The following is a 17037-nucleotide window of genomic DNA, read 5'->3' on the forward strand; positions in this document are numbered from 1 at the left end:
AAGCTGTACAAACACACACCACCTCTGTGCAATGAGAGCTGTGTACACCCACACACCCCCTTATCTCCGTGCAACGAGCTGTGTACACACACACACACACACACACACAAAACGTACTATACACACGCCCACCCCCACACAATCAGAGCTTACTACACACACACACACTCCAAACACCTCCCTAGTGACACAAGCGCTCACCTCCACTCCTCCCCCTCGTGCACAGGCTCTGGTGCTCTCCTTCCTCCCACCCACGCAGGCCCCAGCAGCCATGCAAACGCACACACAACACACCTGCTGCTACTGAGTCATCCCATGACCTAGCGGCTCCTCTTCCAACAGAGCCTGGCAAAGGCTCCAAATACCCGGCTGGTGGCAAAGACTTAGACAGAAGGAGCTAGCAGCTGGGAGCTTCCCTACAGCCCGCGCTCCTGCACCATCCTCTACAGCACCTCCTGCTGGGAGAGGCTGGGGTTGGAGTAGCCAAGATTTCCACCCCACCCGCAGCCAGTGCTCCCTACAGAAGGTCAATTGCTGCTGGACCCTTCTGCTGCTGTCCTTGAGGGCCCAGTCTTGCTTCCCTCCACCCCGATGCGGGCAGGGTCATCACAGCCCGGGGGCGTCAGTCCTTTTCCAGGCCTTTCTGCACAGGGCAAGCGGTCAGGACATGTTGGGGCAGGTCTCGGAATGAGCCAGGCGCATCCCAGAGGGACAGCTGGGCCCAGTTGCTGCCCAACCCACAGACACGTGGTCTCTGAGCAGGGCAGGCGTTGGTATTTTTAGGATTCTTCCCCACCCCCATCTTTCCAATCGGGGCCCCTCCCCCGTCACATTCACTGTGCCTCCATGGGCGGCTGGGATCCCCCATCCAGAGGGCTCGGTGCAGGGCATAATTTGTAACGAAAGAGGTACCGACACTGCAAGCTCAGAGGTGCTGGGGCTACAACCTGCCAAGCCTAGAGGGGTCCGGGCTCAGCCCTGGCACAAATTAAGCACTGGGTTGGTGGCTCTCCAGGTGGGGAAGGGTTAATCATGGCCATTTACAGAGCCAGATCCTAAGCTGGTGGAGGCTGGTTCGGTGTTTCCCAGCCCTGTGTTGAGGGCCTGGCACTGCCAGGGTGTCTGGGTGCTACCAGGAGCCTCTCCCCACTTGCCTCTCCAAATCGCGTGGTGCTGGGGGACAAAGGGGCTGCGTGTGGACAACACCCAGCAACGTGACTGGGAGGATGTGCTGAGCTGGGTCAGACCAGTGGGTCCATCTTGCCACTGCTATCCTGTCCCCCTCCCCACCCCGCTCACTAGCCCTGACCAACAGGTCCAACCTGCCACTGGGATCCCCACCTGAGTACATCAGAGCAATGGCCCATCTGTGCTGGCATCCCCGCCTCCTGCTACATTGGCTCACGGCCTGTTTCCAGCAGAGGCAAAGTCCCCTGGTACCAACTGGCAAGGGGATGGGGCGGGAAAGGGGTGTGGTGACTCCGGAGAGGGTTTCCCAAATTATCCTGTATGTTCCAAAGTTTCCCGGAGCGACACCTGCCCTTCGCTAGCTGCCGTTCCTGGCAGCAGCCCAGGGCACCCTACGCAGCGGGACTGATCCAGCCCCACAAACCCCTCGGGATCATTCCCCACATTTCCAGCTGGGGAGACTAAGGTGACACAGCAAACGAACAGCAGGGTGGGGACTAGAACCCAGGTGCCCGGACGCCCCGTCCCCTGCCTGCTCTAACTAGGAGACCGCACTCTTCCAGCTCCGGGGGAGGCACCCCTAGGACCCCCCCTCCCATCTCCTCTCGGCTGGCTTTGGCACCCATTGCAAAGTTTGGGGGTCGCCTCCCTTGTGATTTCTGGGCATGCGGGGGACACCTGCAGGATGTAGGGCATGGGGTGGGGGGACCCCGCTTGGCCTGGCTGGGGCAGCAGGAGCCCGGTGGGGCCAACAGGGCTTTTGTGCTAAGGCTGAAAGCCGAGGGCAGCTGGGAAGGGCTGATCCCCGGGGAGGGGAGGGCGGAAAGCCGCAGCCAGGCGGAGATTCCTCCAATCCCCCCACATCGGTTCGAATCCCCCCCCAGCAAGACTCACCCCGACCCCGGGAAAAGCAGAGACCAGTGAGTCATTGGCCGGCTCCACCCGCCCTCCGGTTCCGATCGGGTCCAGTCCCACCCCCGCTATTTCTGGCTACAAAGCTCCCCCCCCCGGCTGCGGGAGACGCCCCCCCAGCGGCGGTGGCGGGGGGGGTGTTATCCCCCCTCCCGCGGTCCCACCTGGAGGCCGGGGTTGTCGAACACGTCCATCTGGATCTCCTGGGTCGAGCTGCGGGGTGTCCGGGCCATGCCGCCCTCCCGAACCATCGGGCTCCCGGCGTCTCGGCCTGGCTCGCCCCGGACTCGTGTCCCAAGCCAGCCCCGGCGGAGGAGGAGCCCGGGGCGGGGGCGCGTGTGGGGGCGGCCACACAATGCGCAGGCGGGGCGGGCGGAAAGGGGGGGGGCGCGGCGAGGTTCGGGGGCTCGCCGGCCCCCGGGGGGGGGGTGGTCCAAGCGCCCCCCTCCCCCAGCAGAGGGGCTGAGCGATGGGAGGGGCTGGAGAAGGGAGCGCCCAGGAGGCTGGAAGGAGAGACAACCCCCCCCCCCATCCAACCAGCCCCTATACAGCCAGGAGACCCCCCACACACCCCGATTCCCATCTCCCCCTACTGAGGGGCCTGGCTGCCCAGCAGTGCCGGGGGGAGGGGCAGATGACAGGGAAGGTCAGCCCTGGAGTGGGGACTCCCAGGGGGTGAAGGACTGGCTGGGGGGTGGCCTTATGCCTCCCTGCCCCCACACAAAGCCCCCTGAGTCCAGGGCGATGGCTGGGCGGGGGGCTCCAGTGATCAGTCCCCTCCCTGTTGCCCAGATGGCTCTGGCTTGCTCTGGGGGGTTGAGGACACCACTGCCCTACGACTCCCCCAGGTCCTGCTCAGATATGGCCATGGGTATTTTACTGCCCTGCTGGGCAGCTATTCCAGACCCACAAAGGGCTGGGATTCCTTGTCCCTGCCCCTAGTAGGCAGTGTGCCTAGGGAGGGCTCTTGACATATCAATTCCAACCCACACCCCAGCTGGAGAGCATGTGGTAACCTGGTGTGGCTTGAGAGAGATTTCTGGGCACCAAGGCGGAGATCCCCCGCTGGGCCGGATTGCCTTGTTTCCCGTCAGGTCACAGGGTCAGTGCAGGCATGGGTGCCATGCTGCCGGGATGTGCGTGCAGCCAGGGGAGCTTGGTTGGGAATAGGTCACAGCCTCCCAGAGCCCCTGCCTCAACAGCCTGCTGGAAAGCGACCAGCTGTATTGCTTAGCTGGCCCTATTGTGCAGCGATGGCTGGCCTGGGTCTCCAATGCTCTTCTCCTGGACTGTTCCTCAGTGCAAGATTCCCTGTGGCTCTTAACCCTCTCACCTCGCTCCCACTTCACTCTGCACCCTCTTTTCACCCCAACCCCTTTCCCCCACCAGATCCTTCCTGAGAACCCACCTGCCCCAGGGCTCATTGGGGGCTCCCAACAGGCCCTGATGATCCTCAGAGCCAACCGCATGCCATGCAGTCTCTACATCCCAGCACAGAGGGAGCACCATGGCAGGGGCAAAGCAGCAAATGGGGCTGCATCAATGTCCCTGGGACGATAGGGGAGAAAATCCACATGGCTGGTGGGATTTGTGGCTAATTAGGAATGAAGCATGGGGACCTGGGTCTGCGCTTCCCCATCCCCTCCCTTGTCTCACTCCTAATTGGGCTGCGGCTTTGCCTGAGCATTGGGATGCGCCAACACCAGAGTGGAGAGGGACGTAGGTCTGGGCTGGGCTGGCTACCCAGATAACATGCACAGCTCTGGAAACCAAAGTGCAGCAAATAAACCCTTGTGTCCAGCTCGATGAAAGGGGCCCACTGGGCAGCCCCAGAGCCTGAATCCTCCCCTTGGCCATATGGTCCGTCTGTGGCTCTCAACCCGCCCTATAAGGTGTGGTGGCTGAATGGTGAGCGAGTCTCCCTTGATCTCACACTGAAAAGCTGCATCCAGTCCACCTAGCTTCAAAACGAGGGCCTGATCCATCAAGGCAGGGCCAGCAAAGGTGGTGAGATGGGCTGTTCCCTTGGGTACCATTGGCTGTGAAACTGACGCGGCTTGGTCAGGTGAGCTCAGTGAGCCCCTGGCTGGGGGAACTTTGACTTGACTCCCTATGAACGACCTACTCAATGCTTGTCTTCTCTGCTGAGCATGCCAACACTGAGACTGACCAGTGCCCGTGTGTCCAATTAGAATTGAGCTGAGATCCATGGCACTCATCTCACCTCAGCAATTAGGCAGTAATCGGCTTCAACCACAACTGCCCAAGACTGGATTTGAGCAGACTGCTGAAGGTCCCTGTGTCCCGTACCATTCAGCTTGCTTTTGTCCCGAGGTGGCTATGGAGTCTTATCTCCTTGCTTTTGGAGAGTGAGGGGGTGGATCTGAAGGGACAGATCAACCCACATCCCCTCTGCCAGGGTGGAGGTTAGAGGTCCAGTCCCAAGCCGAACGGAGGCCCTAGAAGGTTAAAAATGAACCTCTCTGCAGGGAGCTGTGGATTCACTCCAGGGAGCTGGCTCCTTCCTGGCCTCTGCAGCTGAGAGACAAACTGTCCAAGAACACGGGACACCCGATGCAAGAGAGATTTTCCATGATTAGAACCCATCTATCACTGACGGGCTGAGGTGTGACGGCAGTGCCCAAGCACTGAATCATATTTAATCTCCACTTTGCAGGCTGGAAAAATGAGGCACAGAGAGAAATGACTTGCCCAAGGTCACACAGCTAATTGGTGGCAGAACCGGGAATAGAACCCGGGCATCCGGTCAGGCTCTAGCCACACTAGACCACGCTGCCTTCCCCCAGCTTTGGAGGGTGGGGATCCAGCTTGGATGACTGTGACAATCCGGGTCCAGACACCCCAAGGGGCGAAAAGGGGGTCTGAACCCCAAAGAATATGCAATTGACTCACCTGGTTCTATACAATGTGATGGTGGATGAATACATCATGGAAGGTCTTTCATGAAAGCTTGTGATGTTCTGGACTTGCGGAGCACCAGGAGAGCTGCATGCAGGGTATGACTGTAGGTACATGTCATCGCATGTGTATACGTGTAGAACCTTGTAACTGTGGTGCGTCTACAGCGTCACCTCGCAACAGGTGGTGAAGGGGTCAGGCAGAGATGGGAGGGGCACCAAGCCAGTTGCTTACAGGAAACCAACTTCAAGTACCCCTTCATTGTCCAACCAGGAAAAGACAATGGTGGACCATTAGAGTTAATGGAAAGACATGGAGACAACTGGGAATTCCCCCCACTCTGAATACCCAAGAGTCACCATGCCAGGAATGAAAAGAAAAAAAAAAAGCCTTTTAAAACCAGGTTTGTGTCTGAGGTTTTTTCCCAGAAATTGAAGGGCTGCCTTTAAGTGCAAAGCTGTCCCTGAACCGCTGGGTCTTTCTATGATGGCTGGGGCATGCTGGGAAACCATTTGGAGGCAACAGGTACTTTATAGTAGAAAAGGGGATTTGTCTAATATAGAAGGGTAAAGTCTGAAGTTGCCTCTTTTTGTTCTGTGTGACTGGTCTGCGTTTGCTTTTCCTGTTTCACTTTTGAATCTGTGACTTTTTTTCCCCTATTAAATATGCTTTTTGTTAATTTTTGCCCCCAGCAGGTCTCTGGTGCGTGAACTGGGTGGAGTGGGTCCGCCAAAGTGAACTGATACCTGGGGGCTCTTTGCACACCTTCGGGGGTGACAAACCAGAAGGGAAAAGTCCGAGTGCCTGGTAGATAGGAACTCGGGGTAGATGGAATGGGGAAGACTTGGGACTGGAAGGGCCCTGCAAAGAGTGACTAAGTTGCTGGAAGCCAGGGTGAGACCTTTGGCCTGTGTGCTGGCTAATGGTGTCAGGTCTCTGAGACACAGCACTGTCGCATTAAGGCAGACAGTGACAGAACCCCTCACTGGGCCCAGAATGTCCCAGTGACATCAGAACTGCCCCGGCCTCTTCGTCCCAAACTCCAAACCAAGTCCTGAATCGATACAACGTTGGTTGGTTGGTTTTTCTTCCCACCCATCGCACCGCACGTCCCATTCCTGCTTCCAGTTGGCAGTGAAACATCCAGGCCATGAGGTGGGAGCCTGCTCTCCTTTGATTTTTGTCCCAGCTGGAAGCAGAAAATCCTAGAGTCCCCAGAGGGCGCGACTTCTCCCAAGGTTTCCCATCTGCAGAAGGATCCCAATGTTCCAGCATTTCCCCGACGTTCATGATGTCATGAGACACCCGAGTTAGGGATCCCAAGTTAGGGGCAGATGGGAGGCTGGAGATCATGGCCATGCAGACAGTCCCACCACCATTCAGAGTCTCCCCCTGGACATGACCCTCCCAGTGCATGGAGCAGGCTGTGTTCTCATCTCTCCCCTCCCTGCCAGACTAGACCCCAGAGATGGGCTTGGACCAAAACCCGTATCTAAGCAGTCCCACACATCCAGATGTGACTCCTACCCATCCCCCTCTCCTGACATGGGGATGCCAGGCCAGATTGGAAATGACCTCTCTAGACCAGAAACTCCTTGTATATCCTGCTTCCAGCTAGGACAAGGGAGATGGTCTTACCTGGGCTTCAGTGCAGCAGCCTCTCCAGGAGGGTTAGCCTGGAGGCTCCCCTCTCCCATGTCGGCCTGTTTGTGAAGACACCATCCAGCTAACCTTCCTGAGAGGAGCAATTCACTGAGCATCTCGGACAGCTGCAGCTGTTTCCTGGATATTGTTTTTCCAGCTTGTCCCCCCTTCCCTCCTCCCACAACCCACCAGCAACCGTAATCCCCCCCAGGGACCCTGGCAGCGAACAGAAGCTGGGCAGGAAGAGTGGGAGGGAGAGGGGAGTGGGGGGATGGGAGAAAGATGATGGGTGAGCAGAGGGAGCCATAGATTGGGAGATGGGGCTGGGGGGGGGGAGCAGAAGGGAAAGAGCTGCTGGAGGGAAGGTGAACACACAGACAGCAGGCAGCTGCATGGGAGTATAACACAATTACAGATCTCCCTTTACATGGCCAGAGCCTCTCCACCCGCCAGGCGCACTTAATCACCACCTCCACATTTTAGTAGTAAACACTGCAAGCAGATGGTGGAATGCCAGTGGAGCCCCTGGGTGGACTGCTGCTGTGAGGCAGCAAGGGATGGCCTCAGGCCCATCCTAAATGCCAGCAATATAAGGTGTTACCTCAAGGAGATGTCTTTCCCCCCATAGCGCTCTTTACAAATAGATGCAGCCACCTCTGGGGCGGAGCAGAGTACCTTTTGTGAGCAATGATCCACTGGAAAACAAAACCCAGTGCAAGATGCTAAGGAAGACATTTGAAAACACATAGACAGGAACCTCTGGCAAATTTCATTGTTTCCTAGGAGAGATAAGGGCATAAACAATATCACACCAACCCCCGCAGCATTCTATAAATGCTGCAACCCCACTTCTAGGCTTCATTCTGGTGCTTTTGCACCATGTGAGAAAACAGCCAGATTTCCCCACCTGGGAATTCCTCCAGTTTAGGGGAATTCCCCTGGAGAGCATAGGGCAAAACATGATTCTTCCACAGGAGCTGGGAAGCAACTATCTCCCCTCCCCTGTACAGACCCAGGGGTCTGACCAAATGTGTTATGGGGATGTATTTTTATTTGCCTTTCTCTTTGGCATCAGCCTGTGTGGCCAATGCTAGAGGCAGGATCCTGGAACTGGTGAGCCAGTGGGTCTGAGCCAAGTTTCCAACACACGTTCCTTTAGCAGGTATTTCCAGGTTTGGAGTTTGTTTTATGAAAACAACAACTCGGTTTTTAAACTCCCTAAATCTGTGTTTATCTGTGTTTTTCTCGCTTAATGAACCAAGAATCTGTTCCTGTCAGGTCTCCTTCTCCTACCATATGTTGATCATTTTACACCAGCCAGATTCCAAATGAGCCATGAGATGGAATCTAGTCTGAGTATTTAACAAGCAGCCTTAGCCTTTGGTCTGATTTTCTAGCCAATTGCAATTTTCAGACATGACTTTCAAAGGAGGAAATATGCCTAAACGCTGCAAAAAGTGGGGATTTGGGTGCTTTTCAACTTTTAGTTTATAAAAAGTGTGCTGTGCTGGAAATGGCCCAACCTGATGATCACTTTAGATAAGCTATTACCAGCAGGACAGTGGGGTGGGAGGAGGTATTGTTTCATATTCTCTGTGTATATATAAAGTCTGCTGCAGTTTCCACAGTATGCATCCGATGAAGTGAGCTGTAGCTCACGAAAGCTCATGCTCAAATAAACTGGTTAGTCTCTAAGGTGCCACAAGTACTCCTTTTCTTTTTGCGAATACAGACTAACACGGCTGTTACTCTAAAAAAAAAGTGACATTTTTGCTTGAGTGGAATTTATATCAGTTTAAAAGTGGAGCTTCAGTTATATTTTGCAAACGAGGCAATTGGAGAATCACTTTTTAAAGAAACAGGACCATTTATACATTTATATTTTTGTTAGTCTCTCCTCTTGTTCCAAGAACTCTTAAGCTTTGAGATCCTGGAGAAGTTCTGAACACCCCAAATTCATACAAATTTCAGCCCCTTTCTGGATCAGACTTTCTTGGACATGGGGTAAATCAGTGACTCTCTCTGGGCCTGAATCTGACTCTGGTTTTACATTACCCCTTTTTTCATGGAGATGCTCCTGGTTGACATGGCATGAGGGGGGAGTTAGGCCCCCTCGTGCCTCAGTTTCCCTAGCTGGACAACGGTGACACTGATACTTACCAACCTCACATGGGGCCTGTGAGGATTAATTAATGTTTGCAAAGCGCCAGAAGGCAGGGATAAGAGGTGATTGGGAGTCAGGACTCCTGGGTACCATTCCAAGGTCTAACATTGGTTCACTGTATGAGTTTGGGTTAGTGGTGACCATCTACAGGTCAAGGATAAGCACATACAGGCCCAATGGCTACCTGCAAAGCTGTGATTATGGCCTGCCCCATAGCTTTGGTTCCTGTTTCATGGCCGGCCTTTAACCTGGCATAGCCTATCCCATAGCTACCCCCACACCTGATCTGGCCCAGGCCCCCAGCCTAGCACACCTTATCCCATAACTTCTCTACTGTCCCTCATTAACTTAGCTCCTACCCCACGGCTAACTTCCAATCTGACATAGCTATCCTCCAGCCTAGAACAGAATCAGAAATGTAGGGCTCGAAGGGACCACAAGTCCAACCCCCTGCATGAAGGCAGGGCAAAGTGAACCTACAGCATCCTTTACAGGTGTTTGTCCAACCTGTTCTTAAAAACCTCCAATGATGGGAATTTCACAAGATCCACTGGAAGCTATTCCAGAGCTTAACTACCCTTATAGTTAGAAAGTTTTTCCTAATATCTAACCTAAATCTCCCTTGCTGCAGCTTAGCCCCTTTACTTATTGTCCTACCTTCAAAAAAAGAAAAGGAGGACTCGTGGCACCTTAGAGACTAACAAATTTATTTGAGCATAAGCTTTCCTGAGCTACATCACATGCACCCGATGAAGTGAGCTGTAGCTCATGAAAGCTTATGCTCAAATAAATCGGTTAGTCTCTAAGGTGCCACAAGTCTTCCTTTTCTTCTTGCAAATGCAGACTAACATGGCTGCTACTCTGAAACCTGTCCTACCTTCAGTGGCTATGGAGCACAATTGATCAGCAGCCTCTTTATAACAGCCCTTAGCCTACCTGCAGATTGTTTTCAGTCTTCTTTTCTCAAGACTAATATACCCAATTTTTTTAACCTTCCTCCGTGGAAGCGCCTCGGCGTTTCAAAACCTTTGATCATTTTTGTTGCTCTTCTCGGGACTCAGCCCAATTTGCCCTCATCTTTCCTAAAGCATGGTGCCCAGAACTGGACACAGTGCTTCAGCGGAGGCCTCCCCAGTGCCGATCAGAGCGGGACAATGACCGCCCGCCTCTTACACAGGGACATGCGTGTTAATACACCCCAGAATGATTCTAGCCTTTTCCTCAGCTCATCAGGTTGTTGATCCATATTCAATTTGTGATCCATTGTCACCCCCTAAGCCTGCTGATGACAGAACATCAGCAAGTGGTAGCTGATGACTGAACAAGGAGTAATGGTCTCAAGTTGCAGTGGGGGAGGTTTCGGTTGGATATTAGGAAAAACTTTTTAACAAGGAGGGTGGTGAAGCACTGGAATGGGTTACCTAGGGAGGTGGTGGAATCTCCTTCCTTAGATATTTTTAAGGTCAGGCTTGACAAAGCCCTGGCTGGGATGATTTAGTTGGGGATTGGTCCTGCTTTTGAGCAGGGGGTTGGACTAGATGACCTCCTGAGCTCCCTTCCAGCCCTGATATTCTATGCCCCAGGACTCCCCCCCTGACCCCATGAACTCAGCTCCTACCCCCTGACTGCCCCCCAGCCCTGATCTGCCCCAAGGCCCCTAGCACCTACCACCCCACGCCTGCCCTTACGCTCCTCCGTGCGCCCAGCCCTCCCCAGACCGCAGATCACCCAACACCCCCCTTCCACGTGGTGCCCTGAGCAGCTTCCCTCCACTGCGCAGGCGAACGCTCCGCCGGACTAGTCCGGGCAGCACGCCTCCGCGATCATTGCGCAGGCGCCGCTGCGCCCCGGGCCGTACCATTCCCAGACGCGGGGGGTGGGGAGATATGTTTCAGACTCCCGGTTCCGTCCGCACTTTCTCCTTCGGAACCGAGCTCTGGCCCCTTCTTCCCCGTTCAGGGGTGGAGCGAGCCGGGATCGGAGGGGAGGGGAGGCGCTGTGAGCGGAGGGGGTGATATGGTACGTCCCACCCAGCTACCCCCGCGCTGATAGTGGGAGCGGCCGGCGCTACTGTCCCCCTTTCCTTTCAGCGCTAGGGCCGCTGCCGCCATGAGGTGAGCGGGGCGCGGGGCGCGGGGCGGCGGGGACTGGGCGCTGCGGCCTGTGGCGCGTCGGGCCGAGCCGGGCCGGGCCTGGCCTGGCCTGGCCTCGCCTCGCCTCGCCTCGCCTCAGGAGAGCGGCCGGTGCCGGGCCTGCGGGTGGGCCTGGGCCTAGCTGTGAGGAGCCGCTTCCCTGCCCCCATCCGGGGCCTCGCTCGTCCCCTCAGCCCGGACCCGGGCGGTGGACAGCGGGGCGATAAGGGGCGCCCCCGGCGTGGAGCGGGGGGGCTGCGCGCCATGGGGGGGGCTGGAATGGAGCGGGGGGGGGCTGCGCGGGCGCGCGCTGGGGGGGGCTGGAATGGAGCGGGGGGGGCTGCGCGGGCGCGCGCTGGGGGGGGCTGGAATGGAGCGGGGGGGGCTGCGCGGGCGCGCGCTGGGGGGCTGGAATGGAGCGGGGGGGGCTGCGCGGGCGCGCGCTGGGGGGGCTGGAATGGAGCGGGGGGGCTGCGCGGGCGCGCGCTGGGGGGGCTGGAATGGAGCGGGCGGGGCTGCGCGGGCGCGCGCTGGGGGGGCTGGAATGGAGCGGGCGGGGCTGCGCGGGCGCGCGCTGGGGGGGCTGGAATGGAGCGGGCGGGGCTGCGCGGGCGCGCCATGGGGGGGGCTGGAATGGAGCGGGGGGGGCTGCGCGGGCGCGCGCTGGGGGGGCTGGAATGGAGCGGGGGGGCTGCGCGGGCGCGCGCTGGGGGGGCTGGAATGGAGCGGGGGGGGCTGCGCGGGCGCTGGGGGTGGTGCCCCAGTAAAGGCCCCGCTCTGCTGGATCTCCCCACTGTTCCCACCCCAGGGGGATCCCGCTGGGCACTTGAGAGCTGGGCCTCACTCCCAAAGTGATGGTGACCTTTGGGTGGCCAGCATGAGGCACCGCAAGTGGCCGGGGCCCAGAATCACTAGTTGCTGTTAGAAACTTCATCCCATCTTCTGTTTAATGGGTCACCCGCCACCTTCGGCTCTGAGCTTTTGCCACAAGTGAAAACCTCCTTAATAAGAGTTTGATCTGGTCAACATCACTGGCCGCAATTTCTCCACTCGCACTGTTTTGCCACATGCCGGATTTCCACGTGATTGCTGCCTTTCACTTCAGAGGTGACGACATTTCAGCAGTACCATATGTAATTAACTTGCATTAGGCTTTGTAATCTCTCCAATGAAAGACCCTTTATACATTTAAATAAAGCTAGACTGCAATTTGAGCATTCCTGGAACAGTGAAAAATTTTGTGATCTTTCATTGCACTAAACTGGGGGCTGCCTGTTCTAAGCCATGTGTGTTGGTTTGTTCAGTATGCTCAGGCTCCAGAAGAGGCTGGCCTCCAGCGTCTTGCGCTGTGGCAAGAAGAAAGTTTGGTTGGATCCTAATGAGACCAATGAGATTGCCAATGCTAATTCTCGTAAGTAACCATTTCTCTTCCACATGGGCATTGGGCAATTAAGTGACTTGCTAGTGCTATCTTCTGGTATGATGGGCCTTGCTAATTATTGAATATTGCAGAAGAGGCAGTGATCTCAATTTGTCTTTGTTACAGGCTCGGTAGTAGAAAGGTTAATTTAATAGTAGTTAACCGAATTGCCTTCTTCATGGGCCTTTTTATATTCAAAGGTTTTGCTGACTTACAGGTGTGTAGCAATTGCCTTCCCTTGTTAACTGGAAGCAGTAAATGACCAAATTCTAGAATTCGGCTAAACCCACACTGAAAGAATTCACACAAGAATGTGATGACAAGTGTGGATGTTCTTTGGGGGGACGGGAGTTACTACTATCTAGTCAAAGACCAACCACAGGGATATCTAGTGGTGAACAGGTGAGATGCACGATTGAAAAGAGAGAAGAGCAGAAATACATGAGATACAGTTCACTATGAGCACTGAAAAATAGACAGTTTGTTCCTTCTCACGGACTAGGCTTCCTTTTGTGTTAACTGAGCTGGCAGATCCAGCAGATAGAATGGAGGCAGAAGCTGGACCCAAAGGACATCTTTATAAAATATGTTTATTCCATTCAGGTCCGCACTGCAGTGACTGGGAGAAAGTTTCTCATGTAGGCCTGTGGTGGACTACAACAGGATTGCCTGAGGAAAACAAACTTAATTAAGGGGCCTCTGTAAAGAAGGTCAAAATCTTCTTAAATTCCTTTAGACTTAAATGTTGTAATCCATCCCAAAAACTCCTTTTGAAAAGTAAAATTTGTTCGTGTTAGTCTCTTGCCTTGCTCATGCTGTCCATTTTCTGTTCCATTTGATGTCTTCAACATGGAACATCTCTTCTGGTTTCCAGGTCAGCAGATCAGGAAACTGATCAAGGATGGTCTGATAATCCGCAAGCCTGTGACTGTTCACTCCCGTGCCCGATGCAGGAAAAACACCTTGGCCCGCCGAAAGGGCAGGCATATGGGCATCGGTAAGTGATGGCTGGCTTCGCTCTAGATAACTGGGGTTAAACGTCTGTCAAACTCTAGAGACCTTTGCTGAGGGTGGATTTATAGACTGCCTTATGTACCAAAGAGGGGCCTTGTAAAGCAGCTGGGCTGTTAATCATACTCCTTGGATTTTGAGGCAAGCAGAGGTGTTAAGCACACTGGCAAGGATGCTCACTGGTAATTAGCTGTGTTCCAGCTCTGTAACATCTTTCTGTCTGCCTCCAGGTAAGAGAAAGGGTACAGCCAATGCTCGTATGCCCGAGAAGGTGACCTGGATGAGGAGAATGAGAATTCTGAGACGTCTGCTTCGCAGATACAGGGAGTCCAAGAAGATCGATCGCCATATGTAAGTCTGAGAGCCAAATGAATCCTGCCTTGCTGCTGCTTTGCTGGTGGGTGTGGGTGGGTGGGTGGGGAACAGGGTCCCCATCCGCCTGGATACACCAGCCTCTGCTCTTCAAGGCTTTTGCAGCAGGCTCCATAACCTTAGACCTGAACCAACAGATGCCAGAGGGGAAAGCTAAGAGAGATTAAACACACCTTTTACGTAAATGATAAATCCCTTGCAGTGGATAAGGGCACTGGAAAGCTGCTGCAGAATGGTCTTGATGTTAGCGAGTGCTTCTCAGGACTAGCTCCTCTGCTGAAACTGGAGGGCAGGACAAGGGAGTCGTGTGTGGTGGTAGATTAAGATGCTGAAGAAGGGTTAAATTAATTTTAAAACTCTGGGACACAGAGGTCACTGTGTGGTCCACTGCAGACAAGACACAACTGCTGTTTATCTTGAGTCACTCAAGATGTCTTGGAAGCTGCACAGTTCGTATTTCCTCTTTTGCACCATCAAACAAATGAGTGTTGCTTCCTGCAACACAGTGAGCTCTCTCACCTCACCTGGTCCCTTCTCTTTTGTTAGGTATCACAGCCTGTATCTGAAGGTCAAGGGTAACGTGTTCAAGAACAAGCGGATTCTGATGGAGCACATTCACAAACTCAAAGCAGACAAGGCTCGCAAGAAGCTCCTGGCGTAAGTGTTTGATTATTAAAGCGATTTAGAGCTCAGTACAGGTCTGAGACTTAAGTTTTGCACAAGTGAGCTTTTAAAAGTGCTCAGTACTAGTTCAAGTGATTCCATGAGCTTTCAGCACCTGGGTTACAAAGACATTGATTCTCTTATTGTGGCATCCTGTAAAGTGAAACTGACTGGAAACAAATGAAATTCACTAACATCTCTTCACTATCCAAGCCTGGTCATAGTTATGTTGCTATAGCTCTGTCAATTAGGGGATTATTTACTCCTATAGCTATACTGGTTTAAGGTTTGGTATGGGTGCAAACTATCTTAACTTATAACAGTATAAGCCCTCTTATATCAGTATAACTGCATTCACATTAGGAGTGTTCTACTATACCAGTATGGTTAGAGCAGCAAAACTTTCTAACGTAGACAAGGCCTAAGGCTCAGTGGAATACAAAATAATACTTCATAAATGTTGACAGATCTGGATATTAATGGCTTGGTTTTAATGGTGTAAATAAATCCAAGTGTGACCTGAATGCCCCCTTTATACAAGCTTTGCCCTTCTGTGTGACTTAAACACCCAGGAAATAACACACATCTTCAGGGGATGGGCAAGTTCCCTTGCAGAATGTTGTCCAAAGACCCTGCCATTGAAGGATCCATTCTCAAGAAGAGGCGAAGTTAAGACAATTGAAGGACAAATGGGTTCTGGCAGATCATGCATTACTTTTCCTTTCTAACTTCAATCACTGGTCTGACCAGTTTTGTCAAGATCTCAAGGGCACTGTCTAACAAACAAGTTTGCTGTGTGGTGTCCTTGGAGAAGGAGTAAAGACAACAGCAAGCCCATGTGCTGTCGTTTGGTCCAAGGACCTGTTTCAGTCCAAATCCTGGCCAAGGGTAGATCCCATTCATGCCTGCCTATATTACTTAGTAGGCCAGTGGGGTGTTACTGAACAAGATACTAAATTGCACTTATGTCTCTGTTACATTGCAAAGCGCTAGTGAGGAAGTGAATGGGCTTAGTAACCTGATAAACAGCAGCTGTAAAGCAGTTGATGGTGCATGAGGTGTTTGTGAAATGTGTGTTCACACCTCATCTCTCTACCACAGCTTCCTACGGCTGGAGAAAAATAGAGGTGGGGGTAAAAGCTGGGTGGGTTTATCTGGGTTGCTTGAGGCTGAGGCCATGTTCATGAAAACTGTTTTCATCTTCAGTGACCAGGCGGAAGCTCGCAGGTCCAAGACCAAGGAAGCTCGCAAGCGCCGTGAAGAACGTCTGCAAGCCAAGAAGGAAGAGATCATCAAGACTCTCTCCAAGGAGGAGGAAACCAAGAAGTAACCTTCTGTGGCTGTTCTGTGTACATAGTGCTCTCCATCAAAGGGAATTAATAAACGTTCCACAGCCAAACCTAGTCTTTGGCCTACATCGGGTTTAGTTGAGGGTCTCAGGGCGCTGAGGTCGTTTTGCCATCTGGATACAAGTGCCTCCTGCGATACAGTAAAACTTCTGACACAGACTTTCTATTTGACAGGTCTGGGGACAGGTTACTCGTAACTTGCACTGAACGTTGGGACGCTGTGGGGTGCATCTTGTCCGTACAGCGACTCGTTCTGGATTAGGAGCAGGGCAAAGGGACTCACAGCCAGAGGAAGATCATTGAGCTGGGGGTGAAAGCAAAGGAGAAGTCTTTGTAGATCACCCTGGGGGCAAGATGCAGTAGAAACCACCCGTGTGAGCAATCCCTCCATGGAAGTGTTGCATCCCTGCAGTGTAGTATCTCAGACCAGGTAGAAAAGTTAGAGCCAAGTGGCACCTTCATAAGCAAAGGTCAGTCTGGGATTTTGTGTGTGGAAATCCTGTTTGGGGGGCAGGGGGCAGCAGCTATTCATTATCCATGGCATGATCCAAGGGGATAAACGTTTCATTGAACATAGGCAGCTTGTCCAAAGCCTGGGAATGGGTACCTGTAACAGCCCCAAACTTTGGTAAAGGACACACAGAAAAGGAAAGTGTTAAGAATCTGTACCCACAGTGTTACAGGCCTGATTGTCTTGAGGAACGGGGGGCAACGGGCTTGCTTCAGACATGTACTTGGCCTGTGAGCATTTGGTGTTCAGTAAGCAGCAGGACACATCTAGGTGAAACCACCCCGCTCCAGACGTGACCACACATGCAGAGATGCCTCCCTACATTTTCAGTAATCCTCCTGCTTGTTTACATGTAATTCCAAAATTACTAATTCAGGCTTCAAGCAAAGCTAATTTTGTGTGTGTGTGCGCACACAAAAGTGTCACACCACTGCTTGGATCCGCTGAACACCCCATATAGCACTGGCCATGGGGGGCTGTTCTTTTTCCACCACCCCTGTGACACATGCTCAGACTGTGCAGTGAGGGTCTGATAGGAGGCCAGCTGCAGCAATTGCCTATAGGGGTTGGGGTGCTGCTGAATTCCCTGCCCAAGATTCAGTTCCCTTGTAGACCCTGCTGGGCTGTGTTAACATGCTCTGGGTACCTAGAGTGCACCGGCATGGTCCGTGCAGGGCAGCTAGTGGACAACCTAGTGGGGGAGGTTTAGATTGGATATTAGGAAAAACTTTTTCACTAAGAGGGTGGTGAAA

At 53.5% G+C, this 17037-nt stretch overlaps 2 protein-coding genes across 4 annotated transcripts in view; one reads left to right on the plus strand and one right to left on the minus strand.

The window, feature by feature from the left end:
* Positions 1-2450, minus strand: part of CACNB1 (calcium voltage-gated channel auxiliary subunit beta 1) — a 29975-nt gene extending 27525 nt beyond the window's left edge. The window contains exon 1 of one of the 2 annotated variants that reach the window (XM_073325770.1): positions 2265-2445. In XM_073325770.1, coding sequence (XP_073181871.1) covers positions 2265-2351 — 87 coding nt within the window. In that variant the 5' untranslated portion in view covers positions 2352-2445. Of the gene's footprint in view, positions 1-2264 lie in introns of both variants that reach the window. The other variant, XM_073325771.1, reaches the window with a different exon arrangement.
* Positions 2451-10836: 8386 nt separating this feature from the next.
* Positions 10837-15824, plus strand: RPL19 (ribosomal protein L19). 2 transcript variants are annotated; one of them, XM_073325538.1, is made up of 6 exons: positions 10837-10941; positions 12264-12370; positions 13254-13376; positions 13621-13741; positions 14309-14419; positions 15632-15824. In XM_073325538.1, the coding sequence occupies exons 1-6, from the start codon at positions 10937-10939 to the stop codon at positions 15753-15755; spliced, it is 591 nt and encodes a 196-aa protein (XP_073181639.1). In that variant the 5' UTR covers positions 10837-10936; the 3' UTR covers positions 15756-15824. The 2 variants fall into 2 exon arrangements, with proteins under 2 accessions (XP_073181639.1, XP_073181640.1); XM_073325539.1 differs by lacking the exon at positions 10837-10941 and adding an exon at positions 11772-12066.
* Positions 15825-17037: the final 1213 nt, after the last annotated feature.

The sequence above is a fragment of the Lepidochelys kempii genome, chromosome 27, assembly GCF_965140265.1.
Source record: "Lepidochelys kempii isolate rLepKem1 chromosome 27, rLepKem1.hap2, whole genome shotgun sequence".
Lineage (NCBI taxonomy): Eukaryota > Metazoa > Chordata > Testudines > Cheloniidae > Lepidochelys > Lepidochelys kempii.